At 45.9% G+C, this 26748-nt stretch overlaps 1 protein-coding gene across 1 annotated transcript in view; it reads left to right on the plus strand.

Annotated features, from left to right (window-relative positions):
• Window positions 1-11315: 11315 nt before the first annotated feature.
• arnt2 (aryl-hydrocarbon receptor nuclear translocator 2) overlaps window positions 11316-26748 on the plus strand; it is a 79705-nt gene continuing 64272 nt past the window's right edge. The window contains exons 1-3 of the mRNA XM_066647958.1: window positions 11316-11589; window positions 23008-23113; window positions 26366-26413. Coding sequence (XP_066504055.1) covers window positions 11559-11589; window positions 23008-23113; window positions 26366-26413 — 185 coding nt within the window. The 5' untranslated portion in view covers window positions 11316-11558. The remainder of the gene's footprint in view (window positions 11590-23007; window positions 23114-26365; window positions 26414-26748) is intronic.

Consider the following 26748-nt stretch of genomic DNA (forward strand, 5'->3'; position numbering starts at 1 on the left):
AGGTGAAAATGTTGCTCAGCGCTGTCAGTCGGGAAGAACGTAGCTAAGATAAATTCCTGGGAAACCCAGTGCTAGCGAATTTTAGGACCTCAATGAGTTGATAAAGCATAGGAGAACTTTTCCTTGAGTCATATCCAGCGCCGTGACTGAGGAAGAGCACTGAAATTACTGCTCTCACCCATTTAATAGCAGCGATAACTTTTTAAAAACCTCCAATGACTTGATAACTCCTAGGATTTAGACTTGAAATTAAATTAAAAAAAAACACAGCCTGGAATTAAAGCAAAGGTCATAAGAGTACAAACACATAAAAACACTTATAAAAACACAGTGAGAGGTAAAGTCAGAGTGGTGTGGTGTGAATTGGCTCTGAGTCCTGACTGTGGAGCTGAGAACAGTCTGGGAACAGAGGGTTGAGTAATGGGCTGAGTTTTAGTGGCTGGTCTAATGGTGTGAATCTCATTGATTGATGGTAACTCTACACTAGAGTCTTTTGTAGAGCAGCTCTGTCACGTTCCGCGGCGCTGTTTCCCCGCACACTGAATCTTCCAGTGGGGACACTTTCTAAAAGGCTGCCTTGAAAGATTGGGCTTCCCCACCTCCCTCACATTAGAAACAAACCAGTCCCCAAACAGATGGGACAGTGCTCAGAAAGAGCACTGTGTGTTAGTGTGTGTTGTGCTGGTGTAGAGTGGATCAGACACAGCAGTGCTGCTGGAGTTTTTAAACCCTGTGTCCACTCTCTGTCCACTCTGTGAGACACTCCTCCCTCGTTGGTCCACCTTGTAGATGTAGAGTCAGAGACAGTAGCTCATCTGTCGCTGCACAGTGTGTGTCGCTCGTCCTCTAGTCCTTCATCAGTGACACAGGACGCTGTCGGCTGGATGTTTTTGGTCGGTGGACTGTTCTCAGACCAGACACTGAGGGGTTTAAAAACTCCAGCAGCACTGCTGTGTCTGATCCACTCTACACCAGCACAACACACACTAACACACCACCACCACGTCAGTGTCACTGCAGCGCTGAGAATGATCCACCACCACATCACACCTGCTCTGTGGGGGTCCTGAGCGCTGAGGAACAGGGGGAGAGGGGGGTATTAATGTTTGTATTGTGGTAATAAAGGATAAAGGAGCAGTAGGAAAGTAATCATCCTTCGTAACTGAGGATGGACCTGCACCATGAAAAACCCAATAATCCAAGGTCAGAAAGTGGTCCCATGAAAGAGAACGGTGTCTGATCTGAGAGCGGGAGTGAGACACAGGGTTAAATGCAGAGCTGTAATCTATAAATATCGTCCCAAGAAAGAATTCTAGGACAGTATATACATCCAGGAATATGATAACATCATCTAACCCTATTAAGGCAGAGGGTGAACTGAAGTGGGTCAAGGGAATGTAAGATAGAGATTATATTTAAGAGCAGCAGGTCTTTCAGGAACTTCATAATCACTGACAACACTGTCACTGCCCCTCTGAGAAGATACATGGGTCTTCTAAAGTGAGCAGGACCCAGAAACTTGAGACACTTGTTATTTCCAGTGTGTGCCACGCATCGGCTTGAGTTACCACAGGCCCATACCTCCAGACAACAAGGACCCATGGAAATTCAAACTTGAGAGGACATTTAAAACTGGAAGAACCTGGAGGAACAGAGAGGCCTTGCCCTTAAGCGAGGGAATGCCTTGAATCTGGTAAATCCCCGAACACAACCTTCTATTCGCTGGAAACAGGACACAAACTACATACAAACATGTATCTCGAAATAGTAACTTTACAGGAGAAGGAAAACACCTTCATAACTTTCAATGAAAGTCGAAGCAAAATGATTTAATTGGAAGTAATTTTGGAGTGTTTCTATTGGTCCAATCATCATCAGTTTCTCAAACAGTGTGAAAGACAGCTGCTGTGTTTAAACGATGGAGTAAACGTAACATAAACAAAATGGACAGTGATGATATGCTCAGTTGGACTGGCGCCCCCTCCAGGTGTGTTCCTGACTTGCGCCCAGTGATTCCGTGTAGGCTCCCGGACCCACCACCGCCCTGAACTGGAAAAATATTACAGACAATGAATGAAAAATGAATGAAGAGAGAGTCGTCACTCTACGCCACGCAACGCAGACGTCTCCTCTGTAAAATCTCCACTGGACAGAGACACAATGCTCTGATATTTTTCACACACACACACACACACACACACACACACACACACACACACACACACACACACACAGAGTAATTTCTCCTGTGGTATCATGTAACAGTCTCTTTGCTTTGACAATGTATTGGAGCAAAGAACAAGGAGTAGTTTCAAAATACAACAGAGATTCATTTGTACATCTGTTCAACCATGACAGGACTCCCAGAGAGAGAGAGAGAGATATATATATAGAGAGAGAGAATTAAGAGAGAAAGAAGGAAAAGAAGAAAAATACATACAGACAAACATAAGAAAGCACACACATTAATGTTCATACATTCATTCATTCATTCATTATCTGTAACCCTTATCCAGTTCAGGGTCGCGGTGGGTCCAGAGCCTACCTGGAATCATTGGGTGCAAGGCAGGAACACACCCTGGAGGGGGCACCAGTCCTTCACAGGGCAACACACACTCACACATTCACTCACACCTACGGACACTTCTGAGTCTCCAATCCACCTACCAACATGTGTTTTTGGACTGTGGGAGGAAACCGGAGCACCCGGAGGAAACCCACACAGACACAGAGAAAACACACCACACTCCTCACAGACAGTCACCCGGAGGAAACCCATGCAGACACAGGGAGAACACACCACACTCCTCACAGACAGTCACCCGGAGGAAACCCACGCAGACACAGGGAGAACACACCACACTCCTCACAGACAGTCACCCGGAGGAAACCTACGCAGACACAGAGAGAACACACCACACTCCTCACAGACAGTCACCCGGAGGAAACCCACGCAGACACAGGGAGAACACACCACACTCCTCACAGACAGTCACCCGGAGGAAACCCACGCAGACACAGGGAGAACACACCACACTCCTCACAGACAGTCACCCGGAGGAAACCCACGCAGACACAGGGAGAACACACCACACTCCTCACAGACAGTCACCCGGAGGAAACCCACGCAGACACAGGGAGAACACACCACACTCCTCACAGACAGTCACCCGGAGGAAACCCACGCAGACACAGGGAGAACACACCACACTCCTCACAGACAGTCACCCGGAGGAAACCCACGCAGACACAGGGAGAACACACCACACTCCTCACAGACAGTCACCCGGAGGAAACCCACGCAGACACAGGGAGAACATACCACACTCCTCACAGACAGTCACCCGGAGGAAACCCACGCAGACACAGAGAGAACACACTACACTCCTCACAGATCCCTGGAGCTCTGTGACTGCGACACTACCTGCTGCGCCACCGTGCCGCCCTACACTTTAATGTATGCACTGTAAATTCACCAGTCAGCCATAAGATTAAAACCTCCCACAGGTGATGTGAGTACCACTGATGCTCTGGTTACACTTCTTAGGGCTCAGTAATTCATCTAAAATGAAGCCAAACATTTAGAACTCCTAATTGACATAATTTTGTCCATTTCGATTATAATTCTGTTCATTCTGTTAATACGTCCCCACTGTGTGTTCATGTACTGTCCCTTTAAAACCACTACCACACTGGTGTCACATGACTCTGTCCCATCCAATCTGCCACATGGGATCGACACGTAGGAGAACCTAAACACAGGAGCGGACCGAGCGACTCGAGCAGCTCGTGCCAAAGAAAAATGCTGCAAAATGCTGTGTTTGTACGTGTTTTAACTTTAGTGAAGATGAAGGTTTGTGCAGTGGTCAGTATGTACCACAAGGAGACCAAGGAAGGATGGCCGTGACCGGTGACAGGGTCAGGGGTGCCCAAAGACGCTCAGTTCCATCTACAGATGCCACTTTTCCCGTGTTGACCACTGCCCACTGGGGACGATATTATGACCATCACAGTACAGCAAGTGGTTCAGATCCTTACGCTGACCGACTTCCAACTTCAACTTCAAGCACTCACAGTTCACTGGCCGCCTGACATTAAACCCCCAACCTCATTGGTCAGAAGTAAGGGTGAATCATAAAGAAAACTTGTGCGGTTTGTACATCGAGGCCAAATGTTTCTGTATTCGAGGCCAAGTGTTTGGCTGGAATGCAGCGAGCAGAACAATGCCTCTGTTGTATTCGTGGTGTCAGTTCACGCTCAGATTTGAGGAAACATCAGCTGTTTATTACAAGTTGGACAGTGTTCACCCAGTCATTTTGAGGTATATAATTTAACAAGGTAGTTTTTGGATGATGGACAAGAAAGGGAAATGTACAGAATGTTTCCAGTTTTCCTCACGGAAAGGAGCTTTCCACTGAGACGTTTCTTAAACAGATGGAAACAGAAATGTGTGGAAACCTGAGAATCTTGTGCTGGGCTCAGAGGAGTGTCTGGATTTACTCAAAGCGTAAAAAAAACACAGGAAAGAAAAGGAAAACCAAGACCCCCGACATTCCTTCTCAAAAACTGGAAGCAGTAGAAACAGAAGAGGATTCCGGTGATAATTGTAATGGTAAGGATTTCCAACTTCGCAAATAACTTTGCCTTTTCATGGGTGGTGTATTAGAAAAATGTGATGCTCTTAGTTCCATGTGATTTTAAGAAGATATTTTATGTCATTGGGCTCCTGTCCAATCAGATGCTTGTTACAATTGAAAATCACTTTTTACTAGCGACATAAAGATGATGTTCTATATTCGACCACCTCAGATATCATCACAACAATAGGAACCTATAATAACATAAACAACAGCATATTAGCATTGCATCATATGATATTATCATATTAACATACGTCCAACAGACTAGAAATCACCTGGAATACTACAGAACTCACAACTGACAATGTCCTAGTAACAATAACAACCGCCTAATAATCACCTGGCAACCACCTGGAACACCATATACATACATAAACAACTGCATACTAATATAGCAAATTATATAGTATAATAGCATGTTAGCACATGTGCAACAAATTATTAATCACCCAGAACACCACAGAAGTAGCAACTAGCCACATATCATCAACCCATACCATAACAATCTAATAACAATTGCCTGTGAAGTGCCAACAAGTGAAATTAAATATTTCAGCTCTAGCATATTAGCAATAAAATAGTAATCACCCAGAATACCACAGCAAATAGCAACATCCTATTAAGCAGTTTGTTCTGTATACCATAACAACCAGCTAACAATCGCATGGCAAACACTTGGAATACCATATATACCCTAGCAACCACATAACAATATGGTAGCAACAAGGTAAAATAACATATTACAAACAGCATATTAGCAATAAACTAGCAATCACCCGGAAGACCACATGACTAGCAACTAGCAACATCCTTTTAATCTTTTGGAAACTTATACCAGAACAACCTCCAAGCAATCACCTAGCAACCACCTGGAGCAACATAGCAACCATCTAGCAACACTGTAGTAGCACTAGGTAAAGACGTTCCCTGTGTGTTTGAATCCTGACGTTCCTCACGGACAGAAATCCCTTTGACATTAACATGTAAATCTCAGAGGGTACTAAAACACTCCGAGCTTTGAAGTGCTTTGAAGCTCTCCTTCTGCTGGGATTTACTCAGAGCGACTGAAATGAGACGCTTGCCCTGATCTGAAACCCTCACACTGCTGCTCTGTATGTAGGACACAACCGGCTGAGGTCCAGGTGTTGCTGTACTTTTTAAAATGTTGGGGAGAATAAAAGTGCAGAGCAGCGTTATATTCACAACTGAACCCAACTGAACATTATCAGTTTACTTTTGGTAACTAGAAGTTGGAAAACTGCTGTGAGGATTTGATGGCAGCCATGAGATCATTAGTGAGGTCAGGGCTCTATGTTGTGTGATTAGCATTAGCACAACAACTTATTCCAAAAAATATTGGACGGATTTCCATGCATTTCAGACTAGAAAACACAGCTGCTCTGCTCCACACACCAAGGCTTAGCAGTTAGCTTTAGGTGTGGTGACATTGTGCTCATGTGCAGCTGCTCCAGTGTACCCTATATTGTTTCATGGGTTTTTGTTGGAATTATTCAAGCTGTATATGTGGAGGACTGAAGGCCTATATCCACAGACACACTAAAAGAAACTCAGTACCATGCTCATCTCAGATTGATAGTGGAACGTGACTGATTGACATGGAAGCTCTCCATTCCACCTTAAAAGCTGCAGAAATTACAGCCATGTACCAACCTTCAATTCCAACATAAATGCAGCAGCAATTGTCAGAACTTCCCTCTCCACCTTAAATGCTACAGAAGCTGTATTCTGTCACCTGTATAATGTTCAATTCAAATTTAAATGCTGTGACATTTACATATTGGCACCTATAGAACTTTACATTCCACCTTAAATGGAGCAGTATTTGCTAATATTTCACTAAAATGCTTCATTGTTTAAGGTGGAATGGGAAATTCTCACGAGGAGCAGATGCGATATGAGGAAATCATCACAACGAAGCTCAAAGTGGGCGTGTTTACCCAAATGCAGACTCTGGTATGAAATCTGACAACACTGCGGACAGTTCTGGCTTCATTCCTGTAGAACAGAAGGGCACTGAGGCTCGTTGTGTATGTTTTCTACAGCCATCTCCTCCAACAACGTAGGCCTGAGACTTCAGAAGCTCTTGCTGACTCATGGCCCACTCACACAAACAATTTCCCTCCATCTTTGAGTGTGAACAGCCCTCTGCCATAAATCAGCCCAAATGTAGCATTAGTGCATTAGCGGAGCAGACGCTAAATAACCAGCGCACATGTGCGTCCTATTGCTGTTGTGAACTGTGTATGTTTGTGGGTTTCTGACTAATGGAGCCGGTGCTGGGCTGTGCTGCAAACTTCAAAACACTAAGCGTGAAATACAGGGGGGGTATTAAAAGCTACAACCCCGTACTGTTGGGCTAAGGAAAGGAACTAATGTGTACCATTAGCACTGCAGCAAGGCCCTGCTCTACACAATAAAACCAGTGCGGTTAAATGAGGTCTGCAGCCCAGAAAAAGCACCTCCTCCAGAATTAAACTGCATTAAGCTCCTCCAGATCAACCATGTAGGGTTTAACACAACACTGAGGAGTTTTACTGCGGGCAATGAAAGAAAAAAACAGGCTGGATTTGGAAACTCTGAATACACTCTGAGGCTTATTTCACCAAATGTCAAAATGTATATTATGTTTGAGAACAAAGCACCAACAAGAATGCAATAGAGAAGGATATAAACGCACAACTGGCACTTTTTCACTGCATGGGCTTTACTCTACAGGCTTTTTTTTTTACATGTCCATCAGGTAAATTTGGTCCTGGTCTTAGAACCGTGTCCTAGCCGAGTAGGGACTAAACCATGAGCGCTGATAGTCCAGAGAGAGTCGTCACTCTACGCCATGCAGTGCAGACGACCAGCACCAACTCTCCATCTGTAAAATCTCCAGCTGCAGCAGAGATCACGTTTGTTTTTATCCAACTCACGACGGCAGCTCGTAAAATTATGTCCATCACAGGGCACTGCTTATCTCTTTACTGTAAACTACTGTAACAACTACACTTGAACACCCTGAGGTAACATAAGAAAACTTTACTGCAAGCTAGCAACCACCTGAAATACCAAAGTGGCCACTTAGCAACGATGTAGAAAACAACAAGCAGCAACCACCAAACCACTTAGAATACTACAGCATCCAGCAGAGTTGCCCTAGCAACCACATAGCAACACATGAGCTGCTTATTTCAGTACCATAGCAACTGCATAGCAACACCCTAACAACAATCTGAAATCACAACATAACACCATATAGCAATCATTCAGAACACTGTAGCATAGCAACCACCTTGCAATCCTGTGGCAACCACCTGGATCACCATAGCAACCACAAAGCAACACTGTGGTTATACCGGGTATCTGCTTACAATGTACACAAATCATGAAAGCTTTAATTTTCAATATGGAGTCACACTGGGGTTGTATGTGCACAACCACGTCAACAGTAGAACTGGTACAACCACACACACACACACACACACACACACACATACACAGACACACCTACACACACACATACACACACACACACACACACACACACACACACACCTACACACACACACACACACACACACACCTACACACACACACACACACATACACAGACACACCTACACACACACATACACACACACACACACCTACACACACACACACACACACACCACCTACACACACACACACCTACACACACGCACACACACACACACACACACACCACCTACACACACACACCTACACACACACACACACACACACACACACACACACACACACACCTACACACACACACCTACACACACACACACCTACACACACACACACACACACACACACACCTACACACACACACACACACACACACACACACACACACATACACAGACACACCTATACACACACACACACACACACACACCTACACACACACACACACACACACACACACACACACCTACACACACACACACACACACACACACACCACCTACACACACACACACCTACACACACACACACACACACACACACACACACACCTACACACACACACCTACACACACACACACACACACACACACACCACCTACACACACACACACCTACACACACACACACACACACACACACACACACACACACCTACACACACACACCTACACACACACACACCTACACACACACACACACACACACACCTACACACACACACACACACACCTACACACACACACACACACACACACACACACACACATACACAGACACACCTATACACACACACACACACACACACACACACCTACACACACACACACACACCACCTACACACACACACACCTACACACACACACACACACACACACACACACACACCTACACACACACACACACACACACACACACACACACATACACAGACACACCTATACACACACACACACACACACACACACACCTACACACACACACACACACACACACACACACACACACCTACACACACACACACACACACCACCTACACACACACACACCTACACACACACACACACACACACACACACACACACACACCTACACACACACACCTACACACACACACACCTACACACACACACACACACACACCTACACACACACACACCTACACACACACACACACCTACACACACACACACACACACACACACAAACACAGAAAAATATTTTACACCGTCATCAGCTCTACTGTTTTCAAAATAAACCATTTTGTAATTTATAGCTGGTAATTACACAATATCACACATTATAACTTTAAACTGTATATATTTAATTATTTTTTCTGGTGAATGGAGAATTACCAAAGTATGGATTTTATTGTGGAGTGGAAGGGCTTGTTTTGCTTGTTTTGCATGTGACAATAAAACTCACTCTACAAAATAAACAGGAGAAAACATCAGAGTGAGAGAAGTGAAGCCTGTGAACTTTCTGGAGCTGCTTCATCTTAAACGGAGCTGACCACACGTCTGGAACAAACAGCCGACTCTGTAATAAGCCCTGGACATTTGCGGGAGATGGTTTGGTTGCACAAACATTTAAGTCATTTATTTAATTTGGGTTCCAATGGTTCTATTTTTCTCTCTTCTCCAGAACCCCGCTTCGCTTTCCTCTGATGTGGCAGAGAAGGGATTATGCAGATGCTTGGTTAAACATGCAGCACGTAACTGAGAACAGACGCAAATCCAGTCGATTCTCTGGGATAACAGCCTCGATATGGGTCTCTTCATGGAGTACATCTGACCGCTTTAAAGAAACAAACGAGGAACGCCCCCGTGGAACCACAGCTGAAACTCACTGGGGTCACAGCCCCTCGTCGTCTGTCACCTGTCACAATGTAACCTTCTGTTTTTGTGAATGATGTGTACCGGTGATTAATGTGTAACGGTGCTGAATATTTACTAATACATTTTTGCATGGAATAAATATTTACATTTTTACTTAAATGGTGTAATTACAATATAAACAAACGATGCCAACAATGCTTTCAAAGTGACACATCAAACATGTCATCTCTTTGTTGTCTGTTGATTAAATGATTGATTGATTGATTGATTCATTCCTCTGTTGTATTTTTATATAAATATGAGTTTGCCTTTTTAAAACAGTAACATTTTCAGAATGTGATTTTTAATATTAATATTTTTGATATTAAATAAACCTTTACGATCCGTATGATATTTTGTTGCACTTTTATTTTTAAAGAAAATCTGTTGAAACTCTTAAACATAAAAACAACAACATCAACAATAACAACAAACGAAGTACATTGCATCTCATTGGGTGTGTAACTGACTGGATGAGTGTGTAAGTGAGTTGTTGAGTGGATGAGTGTGTACGTGACTGGGTGAGTGTGTCAATGACTGTGTGAGTGGGTGAGTGTGTAAGTGACAGGGTGAATGTGTGAGTGCATGATTGTGTATGTGACTGGGTGAGTGTGGCAATGTCTGTATGATTGTGTAAGTGAGTGGGTGAGTGTGTAAGTGACAGGGTGAGGGTATAAATGACTAGGTGGATGTGTAAGTGACGTGTTGAGTGACGAGTGTGTAAATTACTGCGAGAGTGTAAGTGATTGGGTGACAGGGTGAGTGTGTGAGTGGACGAGTGTGTATGTGACTGGGTGAGTGTGTCAATGACTGTGTGAGTGTGTAAGTGACAGGGTGAATGTGTGAGTGGGTGATTGTGTATGTGACTGGGTGAGAGGGTGAGTGTGTAAATGACAGGATGAGTATGTATGTGACTGGGTGCGTGTGTAAGTGACAGGGTAAATGTGTGAGTGGGTGAGTAAGTGAGTGGGTGAATGTGTGAGTTGGTGATTCTGTAAGTGACTGGGTGAGTGTGAGTTGCTCTGTCCAGGGTGTGTTCCAGCCTTGTGCCCAGTGTTTGTGGGTAGACTTTGGACCCAGTTCACCTCTAATCAGGACGAAGCAGTTACAGATTCTGAATAAATGAATGTTCTAATGTTATTAACAGTTAACATGTCGTTCCCAACGTAGCCCCCCGCCCCCTTCTCCCCTGTAGTGATCAGGACTCTGGTCTGGCTCTGTTCTGGGTCCCGAGCTGCGGTAATGTGTTCCCTCTGAAATCTCGCGATGTTTCCTCCACCTTTCAGACATCTTGCGCCTGTGGAGGCTCGAGCGCAGAAGCGGTGCGGGGGCAGCGGAGGCAGCGCGCGCAACAAAACAAACACCGACCACCGACTCTCGCGCCGCTTGTATCAAAACCGACGGATGGGCCCCGTTTGATCTGACCGCCGCGTGCCTCACTGGGTTCGGGGGTCTTGGACGGGGGTGGTTCCGTTTTTGTGGCGGTGGTCTTGTGGTAGTAGTTGTTGTTGTTGCTGGATTTTATCGGAGGCGCGGAGCATGGCAACCCCAGCCGCCGTCAACCCCTCGGGTGAGTGAGAGCTCCTTCGATTCTCGGGGGGCGACGAGGAACGGGGGGAACGGGTTCTTCTCCACAAAAGGGACGGAGGAACGGAGATGGTGAATAGGGAACGAGCGTAGGGTTTGAGCGAGAGAGAGAGAGAGAGAGAGAGAGGGAGCGAGAGTAGCATCACCCCTCCTCCTCCTTCTCTTCCTCTATTCCACCTTTTCCTCCTCTTCATCATTTTTCCTCCTCGTCCTCACGCTCTTCATCCTCCTCTTCCTCGCGGACCTGGAAAACGTGTTGGAAACGTCTACGTAGACGCTCCCGTTCGCTCAGGTTGCCATGACCAGGCCTAACGTGTGCAATTTGCATCTCATTTGCATACGAGAAAAGCACACAAAGCTGGAGTGAGCTCGTCAGAAAGCCTGCGCGTTTTGCTCGTTCTCATATGCAAATGAGAACCATGCATCCTACTTACTTTTTCTTTTCATCTGCCGCTGTCGTTCCCTTCTCTCCATCCACCCTCTATTCGTTTCAAAGCTCTGCTCTTTTAGCCTCAGGTCCCTCTGATTAAAGGTGCAGTATGTGATTTTATTTGATGCGTTTAATAGTACAAATAATCTTTAAAAATAATAAACCTGATTTAAAAAAGCAGTTTTAGCTTCAGCACAAGTCTCTGGACCTGAGAAAACCTGTTTGAAAAAGGGCACTCTGGGTCAGAGCGGCTGTCTTTGTTGTTGTAGTTTATATGCTTGGCCACTGGAGGTCGCTGTGAGTGTGCGAGTGGCTGGGTGAGTGTGCGAGTGGCTGGGTGGGTGTGCGAGTGACTGGGTGAATGTGGGAGTGACTGGGTGAGAGTGTGCGAGTGACTTGGGTGAGTGTGCGAGTGACTGGGTGGGTGTGCGAGTGACTGGGTGGGTGTGCGAGTGGCTGGGTGGGTGTGCGAGTGGCTGGGTGGGTGTGCGAGTGGCTGGGTGGGTGTGCGAGTGGCTGGGTGGGTGTGCGAGTGAATGGGTGGGTGTGCGAGTGGCTGGGTGAGTGTGCGAGTGGCTGGGTGGGTGTGCGAGTGGCTGGGTGGGTGTGCGAGTGACTGGGTGAGTGTGCGAGTGGCTGGGTGAGTGTGCGAGTGGCTGGGTGGGTGTGCGAGTGGCTGGGTGGGTGTGCGAGTGACTGGGTGAGTGTGCGAGTGGCTGGGTGGGTGTGCGAGTGGCTGGGTGAGTGTGCGAGTGACTGGGTGAGTGTGAGTGGCTGGGTGGGTGTGCGAGTGACTGGGTGAGTGGCTGGGTGGGTGTGCGAGTGGCTGGGTGAGTGTGCGAGTGGCTGGGTGGGTGTGCGAGTGGCTGGGTGAGTGTGCGAGTGGCTGGGTGGGTGTGCGAGTGGCTGGGTGGGTGTGCGAGTGGCTGGGTGAGTGTGCGAGTGGCTGGGTGGGTGTGCGAGTGGCTGGGTGGGTGTGCGAGTGGCTGGGTGAGTGTGCGAGTGACTGGGTGAGTGTGCGAGTGGCTGGGTGAGTGTGCGAGTGGCTGGGTGAGTGTGCGAGTGGCTGGGTGGGTGTGCGAGTGACTGGGTGAGTGTGCGAGTGACTGGGTGGGTGTGCGAGTGGCTGGGTAGGTGTGCGAGTGACTGGGTGGGTGTGCGAGTGACTGGGTAGGTGTGCGAGTGGCTGGGTGAGTGTGCGAGTGGCTGGGTGAGTGTGCGAGTGGCTGGGTGAGTGTGCGAGTGGCTGGGTGAGTGTGCGAGTGGCTGGGTGAGTGTGCGAGTGGCTGGGTGGGTGTGCGAGTGACTGGGTGAGTGTGCGAGTGACTGGGTGGGTGTGCGAGTGGCTGGGTAGGTGTGCGAGTGACTGGGTTGGTGTGCGAGTGACTGGGTAGGTGTGCGAGTGACTGGGTGGGTGTGCGAGTGACTGGGTAGGTGTGCGAGTGGCTGGGTGAGTGTGCGAGTGGCTGGGTGAGTGTGCGAGTGGCTGGGTGGGTGTGCGAGTGACTGGGTGAGTGTGCGAGTGACTGGGTGAGTGTGCGAGTGACTGGGTGAGTGCGAGTGACTGGGTGGTCTGGAGTCACTGGAGGTCGCTGTGACTAGGGCAGTAAGGAAGGCTGCTTTGGCTCTGAGGTAGGAACCACACTAATCGTGTTCTGAGCATGTTATAAGTGACCCACAGGGGGAGACATAATAATAGCTTTAAAATCTGGATATTACACAGTGATTGGAGAGTTGTATTACAGACCAGGCCTTGTCCAGATCCTCAGGGGTGATTATACAGAGTTGAGGAGGCTTATGTCCTACAGGATAAGGCGTAGCTACTGTTTATACTACATCAGCTCTCGGGGACAATGCAAGGCAAATAACACACGTAAACGATGTAAATATAACGATGTAAATATGTCATTTCACAGTTTTTGTGATAATCACTGACCAAACACAGCTTTGATTCCTGGAGCGCGTCATTACTCTCATCTCAATGGAACAGTGCAGTGGAGTTGACTGTGTCCCTGTGTCACAATACTGAGATCCAAATTTTACATCATTAAAATGCCTTTAAAGGAGCAATCCATCATTTTCACCATGAAAACCTGGTAGACAAATACCTTACAGAGTGATAATGTGTTTGAATAATGTCTTTGTGTACTGCAACTGCACTGTTAGTCCATCAATGAAGCAGTTTACAACTTAAAGGTGCAGTCAGTGGTTTTTATGCTTTAGGTTTATGCTTCAAAAAACATGGCGACACATGGGGGTGGCTATGTTTGAAATATTTTTAATACAGAAGCACATCCAGACCACTAGGTGTCAGAATAATATTTCCTAACCTAAAAAGACAGATTGCTCCTTTAATTATACCACAAAATAGAATCAGAGTGAATGCACCCACTCTGTGTTCCTTTGACTTCTCCAGGCTGTTAGCGTATGTCCTGGTAGTCACGATGGTGGGGGTGTGTGTTTGTGTGTGTGTTTATTTTGGTCGAAGTGAGTGGTCCGATTATGAAATGATACAAATGTATTTCTGTTTGCAGCTGGAAGCAAAGCATTGTAGCGAAGGATTTGAGGGGGCAGTTGTTAGCTCTGACATCACTGGGGTCTTCACCTTGATTCAACATTTCTATTGAAATCAGTTCAGTTATTAAACGTACAACTCAGCCCTATTCCCTCTGGAGAAGGGAGTGTAGTAAAGGCTTTACGGCTCATAGCTGAGCTTTAAAGGACATATCCCCACTCTTCTCCACAGTGGAACGTCTGTGACCCGCTTTGGTCCAAACCCCACGAGCCCCACAGCAGTGTTCTCCCCCTGTGTAAACAGCCCCTGTTCAGAACGCCCGCTTTCAGCACCTGTTCCTTTAAATGATAATGAGCCGCTCGCTGTTCACCCCGACCCCGAGCGCACAGCAGTGAGGAGCGAGGAGCAGAAGCTCTGGTTTTTAGCTGTTTTCACTCTGTTCTCTTTCTTCTCCGTTTTTACTCAGTGCTCTTGTGTTGGGTTTGTCCTCGTCTTTGTGCTCTCACTTTTTATATCGTTTATCGTGTTAGGCAGCACACAGAAGACTGGGTGGATCCTGTTTCACAGTGTGTGTGTTGGTGCGCTTCAAGGAAATGTGCTTAGTTTGTCATTCCTTTGCATTATTACTACTCTGTAATTACAAGGAGATTTTCCCCTTTTGCAGTGCACTGTATTTCACTCTGTGATTGTGAATAGGGATGTGATATTGATTTGTGCCTTGTACATTGACTTCTACATTTATGGCGTTTGGCAGACGCTCTTCCCCAGCTGCCATTATCCAGGCGTCCGGTTGCAGTTGTTGGTGAATGTAGCAGTAGGAGTCTTGCCTGAACACTGCCTGAGCTGGGAGCTGAACCCAAGTGTTAAGTGTGGAGGGCATAAACAACACCTTCTGAAAAACATTAGCCACAGTGTGTTGATCTTTAGAGTGATGTGAATATGTTGAGGTGTGTGCACCTTTAATGCTGTTTAGGATGTGTTTTGCATAAACAAATCTGCATTAAGGGAAAATATTTCAGGTCTAAAACCTGATCCTGCTCTGATTGGACGACAGAGCAACCCGAGTCCTGCATAAAGCCCAACGCTGCGCCGGATGTTTTCACTCTTTCCCTGCCGCTCTTTTCCCCCCGGACGCTGCTCTCCCCCTCCGCCTCATTGGAAATGCAGATGGAGTGAAGGATGAATAAAGAATGCGAGCATTATTAGCACCTGGTCGCGGCTCTGGGCTGCCAAGCACGATTAAGAATGCAGCAGAGCATTCTGGGAAGAGTCAGCCGTCAGCGGTGGAACTGAAGGACACTTTGTTTAAAAGTCAGCAGGGCTCGCTCTCGGCTCGTTCCAGCGATCCGCCGCCTGCTCTGCGTCCGTAGCCCCTTAGCCAGTGAAAACATCACAGATCCAGTTCCTTTATGTAGTTATTCTCATTATGAGGCTGTTGTGTGGATATTAAAGTGTTATTTAGACTGTTTCAAGGCTCGTTTGGAAGATGCCAGCTTGTGCTGCTCCAGGGCTGGACTGGTCTTTCAGATTAGTGCCCAGCTTGACCAATCAAGGCTGAGCTACATGAGTCAGGCAAATGTATTATGCCTGTACGCTAGCTGTGGGCTACATCCATCCAGAGCAGATAAGCAGTAAAATAATACATGCAAAGCTGTTAATAAAATCTGTTAATGGTTAGTTCAATCAGTTTGATGCTGATTTTCTTAAAGGGACCCACTAGCTCCAGGTAACTCTACTTTAGATTTAACATCATTCATTCATTGTCTGTAACCCTTATCCAGTTCAGGGTTGCACCCGGACCTTTAGAGGGCAACACACACACTCACACATTCACTCACACACTCACACCTACGGACACTTTTTTTTGAGTCTTCAATCCACCTACCAACGTGTGTTTTTGGAGCGTGGGAGGAAACCGGAGCACCCGGAGGAAACCCACGCAGACACAGGGAGAACACACCACACGCCTCACAGACAGTCACCCGGAGGAAACCCACGCAGACCCAGGGAGAACACACCACACTCTTCACAGACAGTCACCCGGAGGAAACCCACACAGACACAGGGAGAACACACCACACTCCTCACAGACAGTCACCCGGAGGAAACCCACACAGACACAGGGAGAACACACCACACTCCTCACAGACAGTAACCCGGAGTTCGCTCTGTGACTGCGACGCCACCTGGCGATTAGGTCAGAATGGCCTTTATTGGCCTGACTTATCTTTTTTTTGGTAGACGCTTTTATCCAGAGCGACTTACAAGGTTACTGGTATTATAGCCAGGCCAACGCCGTGTTAGGAGTCTTGCCCAAGGACTTTAATTGGTGTAGCACAGACCTGGAATCGAACCCAAGTCCCTCACAATGGTGTTACGACGGTACCACACCAACCACATCAGTTGACCACTAGTTTGTTTGTCTGATGACAGCTCCATCGTCGTCCATTTTGACTTCTTTAAAATCTTTGTGTCGTTACCTTGAATGAGTACAACAGGCACTGGCTGGACAAAGCCCGTTTCATGTCCAGCAGAACTGATCCGGACCTTTGCCTTCTCACATTCGGCTTCTCCGGATCATGTCCAGGAAAGTTCAGAGTTGTTGTGTTTGTCAGAAAGGGGCTTCAAAAGCTGATCGCCTCAAACCTAAATGTAAACAAACAGGATAACCACATTTCACTGGGCTCTTCAGCAGTGGAGCAGTAGCCGACAGAGCTGCGTTACGATGTGAGGAATTTTCTCATGCAGTCGACCGGCGTTCCCAGCAGGCTTCACTTTTCATGCAGAATACACAATGACACGGATTTGTCGCCGGCGACTGTAAAAAATGAAAAGCCGCAGACATGAAAGCAGCGGCGCTGAGGGACCAGGGGGGCTGTTTGCTTTCGGGGGCCCGAGATGAATAGGCAAAGACCCCGGGTCGTTAGGACGGTCGGGAAGAGGAGAGTCAACCACAGAGGCGTGACGAGAGGGACGACAGATAAAAGAGGAAGAGGAAAGCCGTCCACACCTTCCCTTCCCTGCGGATGGATTAATGGATTAATGAGTTTGACCCGAGGGCGCTCGCGTGGATATGGAAGCGCGAGCCGTATCAAGCTTCGAGGAGATGTGGAAGAAGTCGAGCTGCGTCTCTGCCTCTTCAGCGCTCTTACTGTCTTTAGGGATGTCTCTCTTAAGGCGACATCTCAGTCTTTCTTCTAGATCAGTCAAAATGATTGAATATTAATAATCATCGCAATTATTTGGGCATTTCAAATGACGGTAGTGGTCTGATGTAACTTCTGAATGTAACTCCTACACTGTTTAAGGTGAAACAGAAAATTCCATTAAGCACAGGCCCAAGAAATAAACCCTGCACAATTTAAGGTGGAATGGAAAGTTCTTTCAGCTCAAGCTCAGGTGCCAGAGACGATTTTATGAGTGTCTACCTGCATGGTGCATTTAAATAGGATCCACCCCCCAGACGTCTTGCTTGTTTTTCTCTGTGTGTTCTGGCCGGTCGGTTGGTGTGATTGGCGCCCCCCCGGCCTGCTATGGACCGCCGCCTCTCCTGTCAGAGCAGCGAGAGCGCGCTTGTAGTTTACGTTTGAAGTGAGGTTTGTATAACGACGTGTGCTTGTGCCTCATAAATGAATGGATAAGACCGGTCTGCACGCAGGCTCTTTGCTCTTGGAGCTGAGCTGAGGTGCAATGCACACTACATCAAATATTAACTGAGTTTTGAGTGCGTTTGGGGGGGGGGGGGGGGTGTTTCGGGGCTGGGGAGGGGGGTATGTTGGGCTTATCGGTTGCAGTTGACTAGAGGCGGTGGAGCGTGAATGTTTTCTGGGCTTGGCTTGTGTACGTGTTGCTTTCAGCTTCTTAGTGTTTCCCTCCAGAAAAGTAGCAGGCCTCTGTTTGTGTGTGTGTGTGTGTGTGTGGATGGGGGTAGGGGCATTGCTGTTAACAGGAGGACTGGTGTGGGGGTGTAAAGGGGATCAGAAGGAGCACTAGTGGGGGGCTAATAAGGCACCATGTGGTATGAATGGTTCCTTGTGTCATGCCCTTATTAGGAGATCCTGCTCTACGCTGTATTTCTCCATGAACTAAACGAATGAATGTTTAAAAATCAGAGCTTCTGCACCCTATGTCCACGTGTGCCAGAGTGTCCCTGCGTCCTCTGAGTTATGTGGCTGTTAAGGAGTTGAAATGTGAGTGACACAAATCTCACAGGAAACATACACAGCTTGGCCAAATGTTTGTGGAGAGATTCAAAGAAGTAGCCCCTTATTTGACCCAGTAACAGCTGTGGCTCCATGAAGAGTTCACCTCCTGAAAGATATTTTCAATACCTCACACATAAGAAGGTCCGTTATTCCACATCTGAGGAGCTTTACACCTCTCTTGCCAGTGATTTGCATTGGGCACGGTGACTCGTTTAGTCGAGCTGTAGATAGAGTGGGATTTGAAGGTGGGTCCTATAAAACCGCTCCTGTTCTTTGTTCTACAAAGTGAGAAACAGGACTGTGTGTCTGCTAGTAAAGCACTGGCTGAGAGCAGTGAAAACTCCCCAGAGGACCACCCCCCCCCACACACCCATCCCCGACCTACACACACACCCCCACCCCCACCCCTGGGGGTCAGTAAGTGTAAATCAGCCAGACACTGTGCAAATATTTCATCAGAAATGTCTGCAGCGCATATTTTAAGATAACAGTATCTGTGGGGAATCTCATTCAAAATGTAGAAGAGTGTTTGAAGGGTCTGTGTGGTTGGTTACACACAGCTGGCCTCCATTCCTTCAGCTTGTGTTACACTGAAAAAACAAGCTGCCCTTTAAATTGGGAATGACCAGAATGACTCTCTTCTCATCTGAAATAGCCATTGTGTGATAAATGAAGATTTATTACAGTGGTATGTTACTCTATTAAAAATTATAATAATTTACAAAATGATACCATAATAATGTTGTTTAACGTTGCTGTGTTAGAGATGAATTGTGTGTTTAACGCTGGTGTGTGTTGCTGGGTTACAGAGATGAGTTCTGTGTTTAACGCTGGTGTGTGTTGCTGTGTTACAGAGATGAGTTCTGTGATTAACGCTGGTGTGTGTTGCTGTGTTACAGAGATGAGTTCTGTGTTTAACGCTGGTGTGTGTTGCTGTGTTACAGAGATGAGTTCTGTGATTAACGCTGGTGTGTGTTGCTGTGTTACAGAGATGAGTTCTGTGATTAACGCTGGTGTGTGTTGCTGTGTTACAGAGATGAGTTCTGTGATTAACGCTGGTGTGTGTGCTGTGTTACAGAGATGAGTTCTGTGATTAACGCTGGTGTGTGTTGCTGTGTTACAGAGATGAGTTCTGTGTTTAACGCTGGTGTGTGTTGCTGTGTTACAGAGATGAGTTCTGTGATTAACGCTGGTGTGTGTTGCTGTGTTATAGAGATGAGTTCAGTGTTTAACGCTGGTGTGTGTTGCTGTGTTACTGAGATTAGTTCTGTGATTAACGCTGGTGTGTGTTGCTGTGTTACAGAGATGAGTTCTGTGATAAAAGCTGGTGTGTTGCTGGGTTACAGAGATGAGTTCTGTGATAAAAGCTGGTGTGTTGCTGGGTTACAGAGATGAGTTCTGTGTTTAACGCTGGTGTGTGTTGCTGTGTTACAGAGATGAGTTCTGTGTTTAACGCTGGTGTGTGTTGCTGTGTTACTGAGATTAGTTCTGTGATTAACGCTGGTGTGTGTTGCTGTGTTACAGAGATGAGTTCTGTGATAAAAGCTGGTGTGTTGCTGGGTTACAGAGATGAGTTCTGTGTTTAACGCTGGTGTGTGTTGCTGTGTTATAGAGATGAGTTCAGTGTTTAACGCTGGTGTGTGTTGCTGTGTTACTGAGATTAGATCTGTGATTAACGCTGGTGTGTGTTGCTGTGTTACAGAGATGAGTTCTGTGATAAAAGCTGGTGTGTTGCTGGGTTACAGAGATGAGTTCTGTGTTTAACGCTGGTGTGTGTTGCTGTGTTACAGAGATGAGTTCTGTGATTAACGCTGGTGTGTGTGCTGTGTTACAGAGATGAGTTCTGTGATTAACGCTGGTGTGTGTTGCTGTGTTACAGAGATGAGTTCTGTGTTTAACGCTGGTGTGTGTTGCTGTGTTACAGAGATGAGTTCTGTGATTAACGCTGGTGTGTGTTGCTGTGTTATAGAGATGAGTTCAGTGTTTAACGCTGGTGTGTGTTGCTGTGTTACTGAGATTAGTTCTGTGATTAACGCTGGTGTGTGTTGCTGTGTTACAGAGATGAGTTCTGTGATAAAAGCTGGTGTGTTGCTGGGTTACAGAGATGAGTTCTGTGTTTAACGCTGGTGTGTGTTGCTGTGTTACTGAGATTAGTTCTGTGATTAACGCTGGTGTGTGTTGCTGTGTTACAGAGATGAGTTCTGTGATTAACGCTGGTGTGTGTTGCTGTGTTACAGAGATGAGTTCTGTGATAAATGCTGGTGTGTGTTGCTGTGTTACAGAGATGAGTTCTGTGATTAACGCTGGTGTGTGTTGCTGTGTTACTGAGATTAGTTCTGTGATTAACGCTGGTGTGTGTGCTGTGTTACAGAGATGAGTTCTGTGATTAACGCTGGTGTGTGCTGCTGTGTTACTGAGATTAGTTCTGTGATTAACGCTGGTGTGTGTGCTGTGTTACAGAGATGAGTTCTGTGTTTAACGCTGGTGTGTGTTGCTGTGTTACAGAGATGAGTTCTGTGATTAACGCTGGTGTGTGCTGCTGTGTTACTGAGATTAGTTCTGTGATTAACGCTGGTGTGTGTTGCTGTGTTACAGAGATGAGTTGTGTGTTTAACGCTGGTGTGTGTTGCTGTGTTACAGAGATGAGTTCTGTGATTAACGCTGGTGTGTGTTGCTGTGTTACAGAGATGAGTTCTGTGTTTAACGCTGGTGTGTGTTGCTGTGTTACAGAGATGAGTTCTGTGATTAACGCTGGTGTGTGTGCTGTGTTACAGAGATGAGTTCTGTGATTAACGCTGGTGTGTGTTGCTGTGTTACAGAGATGAGTTCTGTGTTTAACGCTGGTGTGTGTTGCTGTGTTACAGAGATGAGTTCTGTGATTAACGCTGGTGTGTGTTGCTGTGTTATAGAGATGAGTTCAGTGTTTAACGCTGGTGTGTGTTGCTGTGTTACTGAGATTAGTTCTGTGATTAACGCTGGTGTGTGTTGCTGTGTTACAGAGATGAGTTCTGTGATAAAAGCTGGTGTGTTGCTGGGTTACAGAGATGAGTTCTGTGTTTAACGCTGGTGTGTGTTGCTGTGTTACTGAGATTAGTTCTGTGATTAACGCTGGTGTGTGTTGCTGTGTTACAGAGATGAGTTCTGTGATTAACGCTGGTGTGTGTTGCTGTGTTACAGAGATGAGTTCTGTGATAAATGCTGGTGTGTGTTGCTGTGTTACAGAGATGAGTTCTGTGATTAACGCTGGTGTGTGTTGCTGTGTTACTGAGATTAGTTCTGTGATTAACGCTGGTGTGTGTGCTGTGTTACAGAGATGAGTTCTGTGATTAACGCTGGTGTGTGCTGCTGTGTTACTGAGATTAGTTCTGTGATTAACGCTGGTGTGTGTGCTGTGTTACAGAGATGAGTTCTGTGTTTAACGCTGGTGTGTGTTGCTGTGTTACAGAGATGAGTTCTGTGATTAACGCTGGTGTGTGCTGCTGTGTTACTGAGATTAGTTCTGTGATTAACGCTGGTGTGTGTTGCTGTGTTACAGAGATGAGTTGTGTGTTTAACGCTGGTGTGTGTTGCTGTGTTACAGAGATGAGTTCTGTGATTAACGCTGGTGTGTGTTGCTGTGTTACAGAGATGAGTTCTGTGTTTAACGCTGGTGTGTGTTGCTGTGTTACAGAGATGAGTTCTGTTATTAATGCTGGTGTGTGTTGCTGTGTTACAGAGATGAGTTCTGTGATTAACGCTGGTGTGTGTTGCTGTGTTACAGAGATGAGTTCTGTGATTAATGCTGGTGTGTGTTGCTGTGTTACAGAGATGAGTTCTGTGATTAACGCTGGTGTGTGTTGCTGTGTTACAGAGATGAGTTCTGTGATTAACGCTGGTGTGTGTTGCTGTGTTACAGAGATGAGTTCTGTGATTAACGCTGGTGTGTGTTGCTGTGTTACAGAGATGAGTTCTGTGATTAACGCTGGTGTGTGTTGCTGTGTTACAGAGATGAGTTCTGTGATTTACGCTGGTGTGTGTTGCTGTGTTAAAGAGGTGAGTTCTGTGATTAACGCTGGTGTGTGTGCTGTGTTACAGAGATGAGTTCTGTGATTAAATCTGGTGTGTGTTGCTGTGTTACAGAGATGAGTTCTGTGATTAACGCTGGTGTGTGTTGCTGTGTTACAGAGATGAGTTCTGTGTTTAACGCTGGTGTGTGTTGCTGTGTTACAGAGATGAGTTCTGTTATTAACGCTGGTGTATGTTGTGTTTCAGAGATGAGCTCTGATCTGCAGGGACCAGTGGCGATGGCTGGCGCGGTTGGTCAGGTTCGAATGACTGGCAGCATGCCAGGACGAGGAGGAAAGAGGAGATCAGCAGGGTAAGTGACATCTCTCTAAATATCATAAAGATATCAGGATTTTAACTATGCTTTAACTACACTGATAATTTGGATTTTATTTCTAATGCACTAAAACTAAATCGGGGGGGGGCGCACGGTGGCGCAGCAGGTATTGTTGCAGTCACACAGTTCCAGGGTCCAGGAGGTTGTGGGTTCGAGTCCCGCTCCGGGTGACTGTCTGTGAGGAGTGTGGTGTGTTCTCTCTGTGTCTGTGTGGGTTTCTTCTGGGTGACTGTCTGTGAGGAGTGTGGTGTGTTCTCTCTGTGTCTGCGTGGGTTTCCTCCGGGTGACTGTCTGTGAGGAGTGTGGTGTGTTCTCTCTGTGTCTGCGTGGGTTTCCTCTGGGTGACTGTCTGTGAGGAGTGCGGTGTGTTCTCCCTGTGTCTGCGTGGGTTTCCTCCGGGTGAGTGTCTGTGAGGAGTGTGGTGTGTTCTCTCTGTGTCTGCGTGGGTTTCCTCCGGGTGACTGTCTGTGAGGAGTGTGGTGTGTTCTCCCTGTGTCTGCGTGGGTTTCCTCCGGGTGCTCCGGTTTCCTCCAACTCTCCAAAAACATACGTTGGTAGGAGGATTCGAGACTCAAGTGTCTGTAGGTGTGTGTGTGTGAATGAATGTGTGAGTGTGTGTCACCCTGTGAAGGACTGATGCCCCCTCCAGGGTGTGCCCCTGCCTTGCGCCCAATGATTCTGGGTAGGCTCTGGACCCACCGCGACCCTGAACTGGATAAGTGCTTACAAATAATGAAGGATGAATGAATGATTAAAACAGAATTCAAATCTCGGGGCAACACAAAAAAGTAAAAATAATCTGATAATATGTAAATACATTAAAAGGGCGTCTAAGCTTCTTGTTACAGTTCACATTTCCACCAGCGATATATGGTACAGCAGTTATGATGCCTAACCTTCTTAATAGAACGGTTGCCTTCCACCTTTTCTAGAAGTTAAATTCTATAATGAGAATGTGATTTCTGCGGCTTTTAATGTGGAACAGACTGGCACTGATCATGCGTTCTGTTACAGATCACACTGATTCATGCTGTTTACGTCCGGGAGATAAGATGAGCTATGCTGATGTTAATCAATCTTGAGTGAAGCGGTCTCAAAACATCGCCTTTCCACTTTATTTAGGAGCCCATGAGACAGAGTGTAAATTTAATCAGCTTTAGCTACAACTAATCACACGTGTGTACTGATGAGGCCTGGGTTTGCTCTCAGACGTCAAAGGGAGACCTGGTATCAATCATTCATTCATCTTTTCTCACTGATTCATCCTGATCAGGATCACGGTGTGTAGCTTCCTACCTGGAATCATTGGTCACGAGAGGAACGGAAACTTAACAGGGCTCCAGTCCATCACAGGATGTCACACACTCACCCAGTCACTCACTCACACCCTCACACCTGTAGGCAGTTTCATATACTCACCCAGTCACTCACCCCAGACCAGATTTCCATTAGTTTACTCACACCTTAATGAGCCATGAGCCTACAAATCTAAAGTGATCTATAACCAGTTCCATTCTCGCTTTCTGTCTGAAAGGACATTATAAATGAGTTATATTCTGTACAGGACAGTAATCTGAGTGGTTATATATATATATATATATATATATGCTCGCTGTCTGGGATCTTTAGCTTGTAGCTCATTAAAACAAGTGGGAAACTAGCATAAAACTTCTCAACGCATTTGTCTTTGTAAGTAGAAGATGGGAGATTTGCTGTGTCTCAGTTGCCTACTTAACAAATACTCCCTAGTTTATGATGTAGTGTGTAGAGCAATACAAAACATAGCGGTACATTAATATGTTGTGTATTACAGCTTGCAGTTTTGTGTGTAGTTGCATTAATGAGTTTGAAGCTAATACTTTAGCTTAAGGCTATTATGCTAGTTCAAGGCTAAATCCTTAGCTTGTGGTTGTGCTACTCTGAGGGTAATGATAGCTTGTGGCTAATTTGTTATTTTGAGGTTAACATATTCGCTACATTGAGGCTAAAATGTTGGGTGGGGGGGCACTATTAAAGCATAGATTTTGTTTCAGAATGTAAAGAATGCTGGAGTTGTTAGGACAGACTTTGCCAACCTGAGGTGAAGTAGTGCAGTCAGAACATTCTGAACTGCAGCATTCAACGCACACACACACACACACACACACACACAGTCAGTTTCCATGGTAAATACACTGCTGCCCACTCGTAGCGCTGCTGAAACTCCACCTCAGCGCCCATAACGTCATTTCACAGAATAATATTAGCTTCATTAGCTACATTTCCTTCTTAGAGTTAACGTTTCATGAGATTGCTGTAATAATATTAAGATTATTCTAGGAATTTTCTGCTTGTTTTGAGTGATTCATCCAGTAAATGGCATAATTTCATATGTTTAAAGGGTAATGGGTAATGGGTAATGTTGCTTTTTTCATGGAATTGAAACAAGCAAAAACACATTTTCATTTAGGGCTGAAGCTACAAAGCTAATATTTGGCCAGTGCAGCTAGCTAGCAAGTTAAAGATGTGTGCAGTGAGCTAATATATAGGCTGAACTGACTGCAGCCATGTTTATTGGTCAGTAGTCTATTATAAAGGTGTTAGAAGGGTTTATATCAGTTTATATTGGATTATTCACAGTAGCACTATAACATTAGCTTGCTTTGTAAAGGCATTGATGTGGAAAGGCTTGTGTGTTTTTGAAGGCTGTGTGTGAAATATCTCTCATGCCTTGGATTTGTTCCTGAATCTCACACACACACAAATTTTTCACTGCAGCGATGTCCACAGTTCAGATCTATTAAATTCAACATGTGCAGGAATTTTTGACTCATTGATTTTGTTACACAACATCTGGGCCAAGGCAACTCTCGTGTAAGCTAAAGCTAACAAATGTGTAAAATTTGCTGAGAAAAACAGCTTCAGTGTTTTCCCTGTGTACATGATGGTTCCTCGGGGTCCACAGGTGTGTGTGTGTGTGTGTGTGTGTGTGTGTGAGTGAATGACTGGGTTGTGTGTGAAATTGTCCACAGGTTTGTGTGTATATGTGTGTGTATGTGACAGAGAGAGTAGTGGGAATGAATTTCAGTGACGTATTTGATCTTAAACATCTTACATTGACCTCACATAATGTTCATGTGACTGAATGCAATCAAACCCTCACAGAAATGTTCCAACGTGATGACAGACTGTGGTATCATTTTATTAATGTGATATTTATGTATATATATTTGTATGATGCCTCTGCAGGATGGACTTCGACGATGAAGATGGAGAGGGACCGAGCAAATTCTCAAGGTTAGGATGAAAATAAATTTGCATAAACAAAGATCTCATATCATAAAGTTACTTTATTTGTACGAATAATTGCTGTAGGCAGCTGTAAATAAACCCTGTTGATGTGAGATTGTTCAGCGTTAGCATCACGTTCAGGCCATGAATCACGAGTCTTGTCCTTATTGTTTCACCTTTGCTTTTTTTGTTCTTTTACGCAGTTTTATTTGGATGTCTTGGGTTTGAACGTGTCTCCACAGCGTGTGCCATTTCTGGACTTTGTTTTTCCCTCACGTTTCTTTGCCTCTGTGCCTCAACCTGTGTCTTATTTGAGTCCATGTTCTCTTGAAAGGATGTGT

This window comes from Hoplias malabaricus, chromosome 16 (genome assembly GCF_029633855.1).
Source record: "Hoplias malabaricus isolate fHopMal1 chromosome 16, fHopMal1.hap1, whole genome shotgun sequence".
Taxonomy (NCBI): domain Eukaryota; kingdom Metazoa; phylum Chordata; class Actinopteri; order Characiformes; family Erythrinidae; genus Hoplias; species Hoplias malabaricus.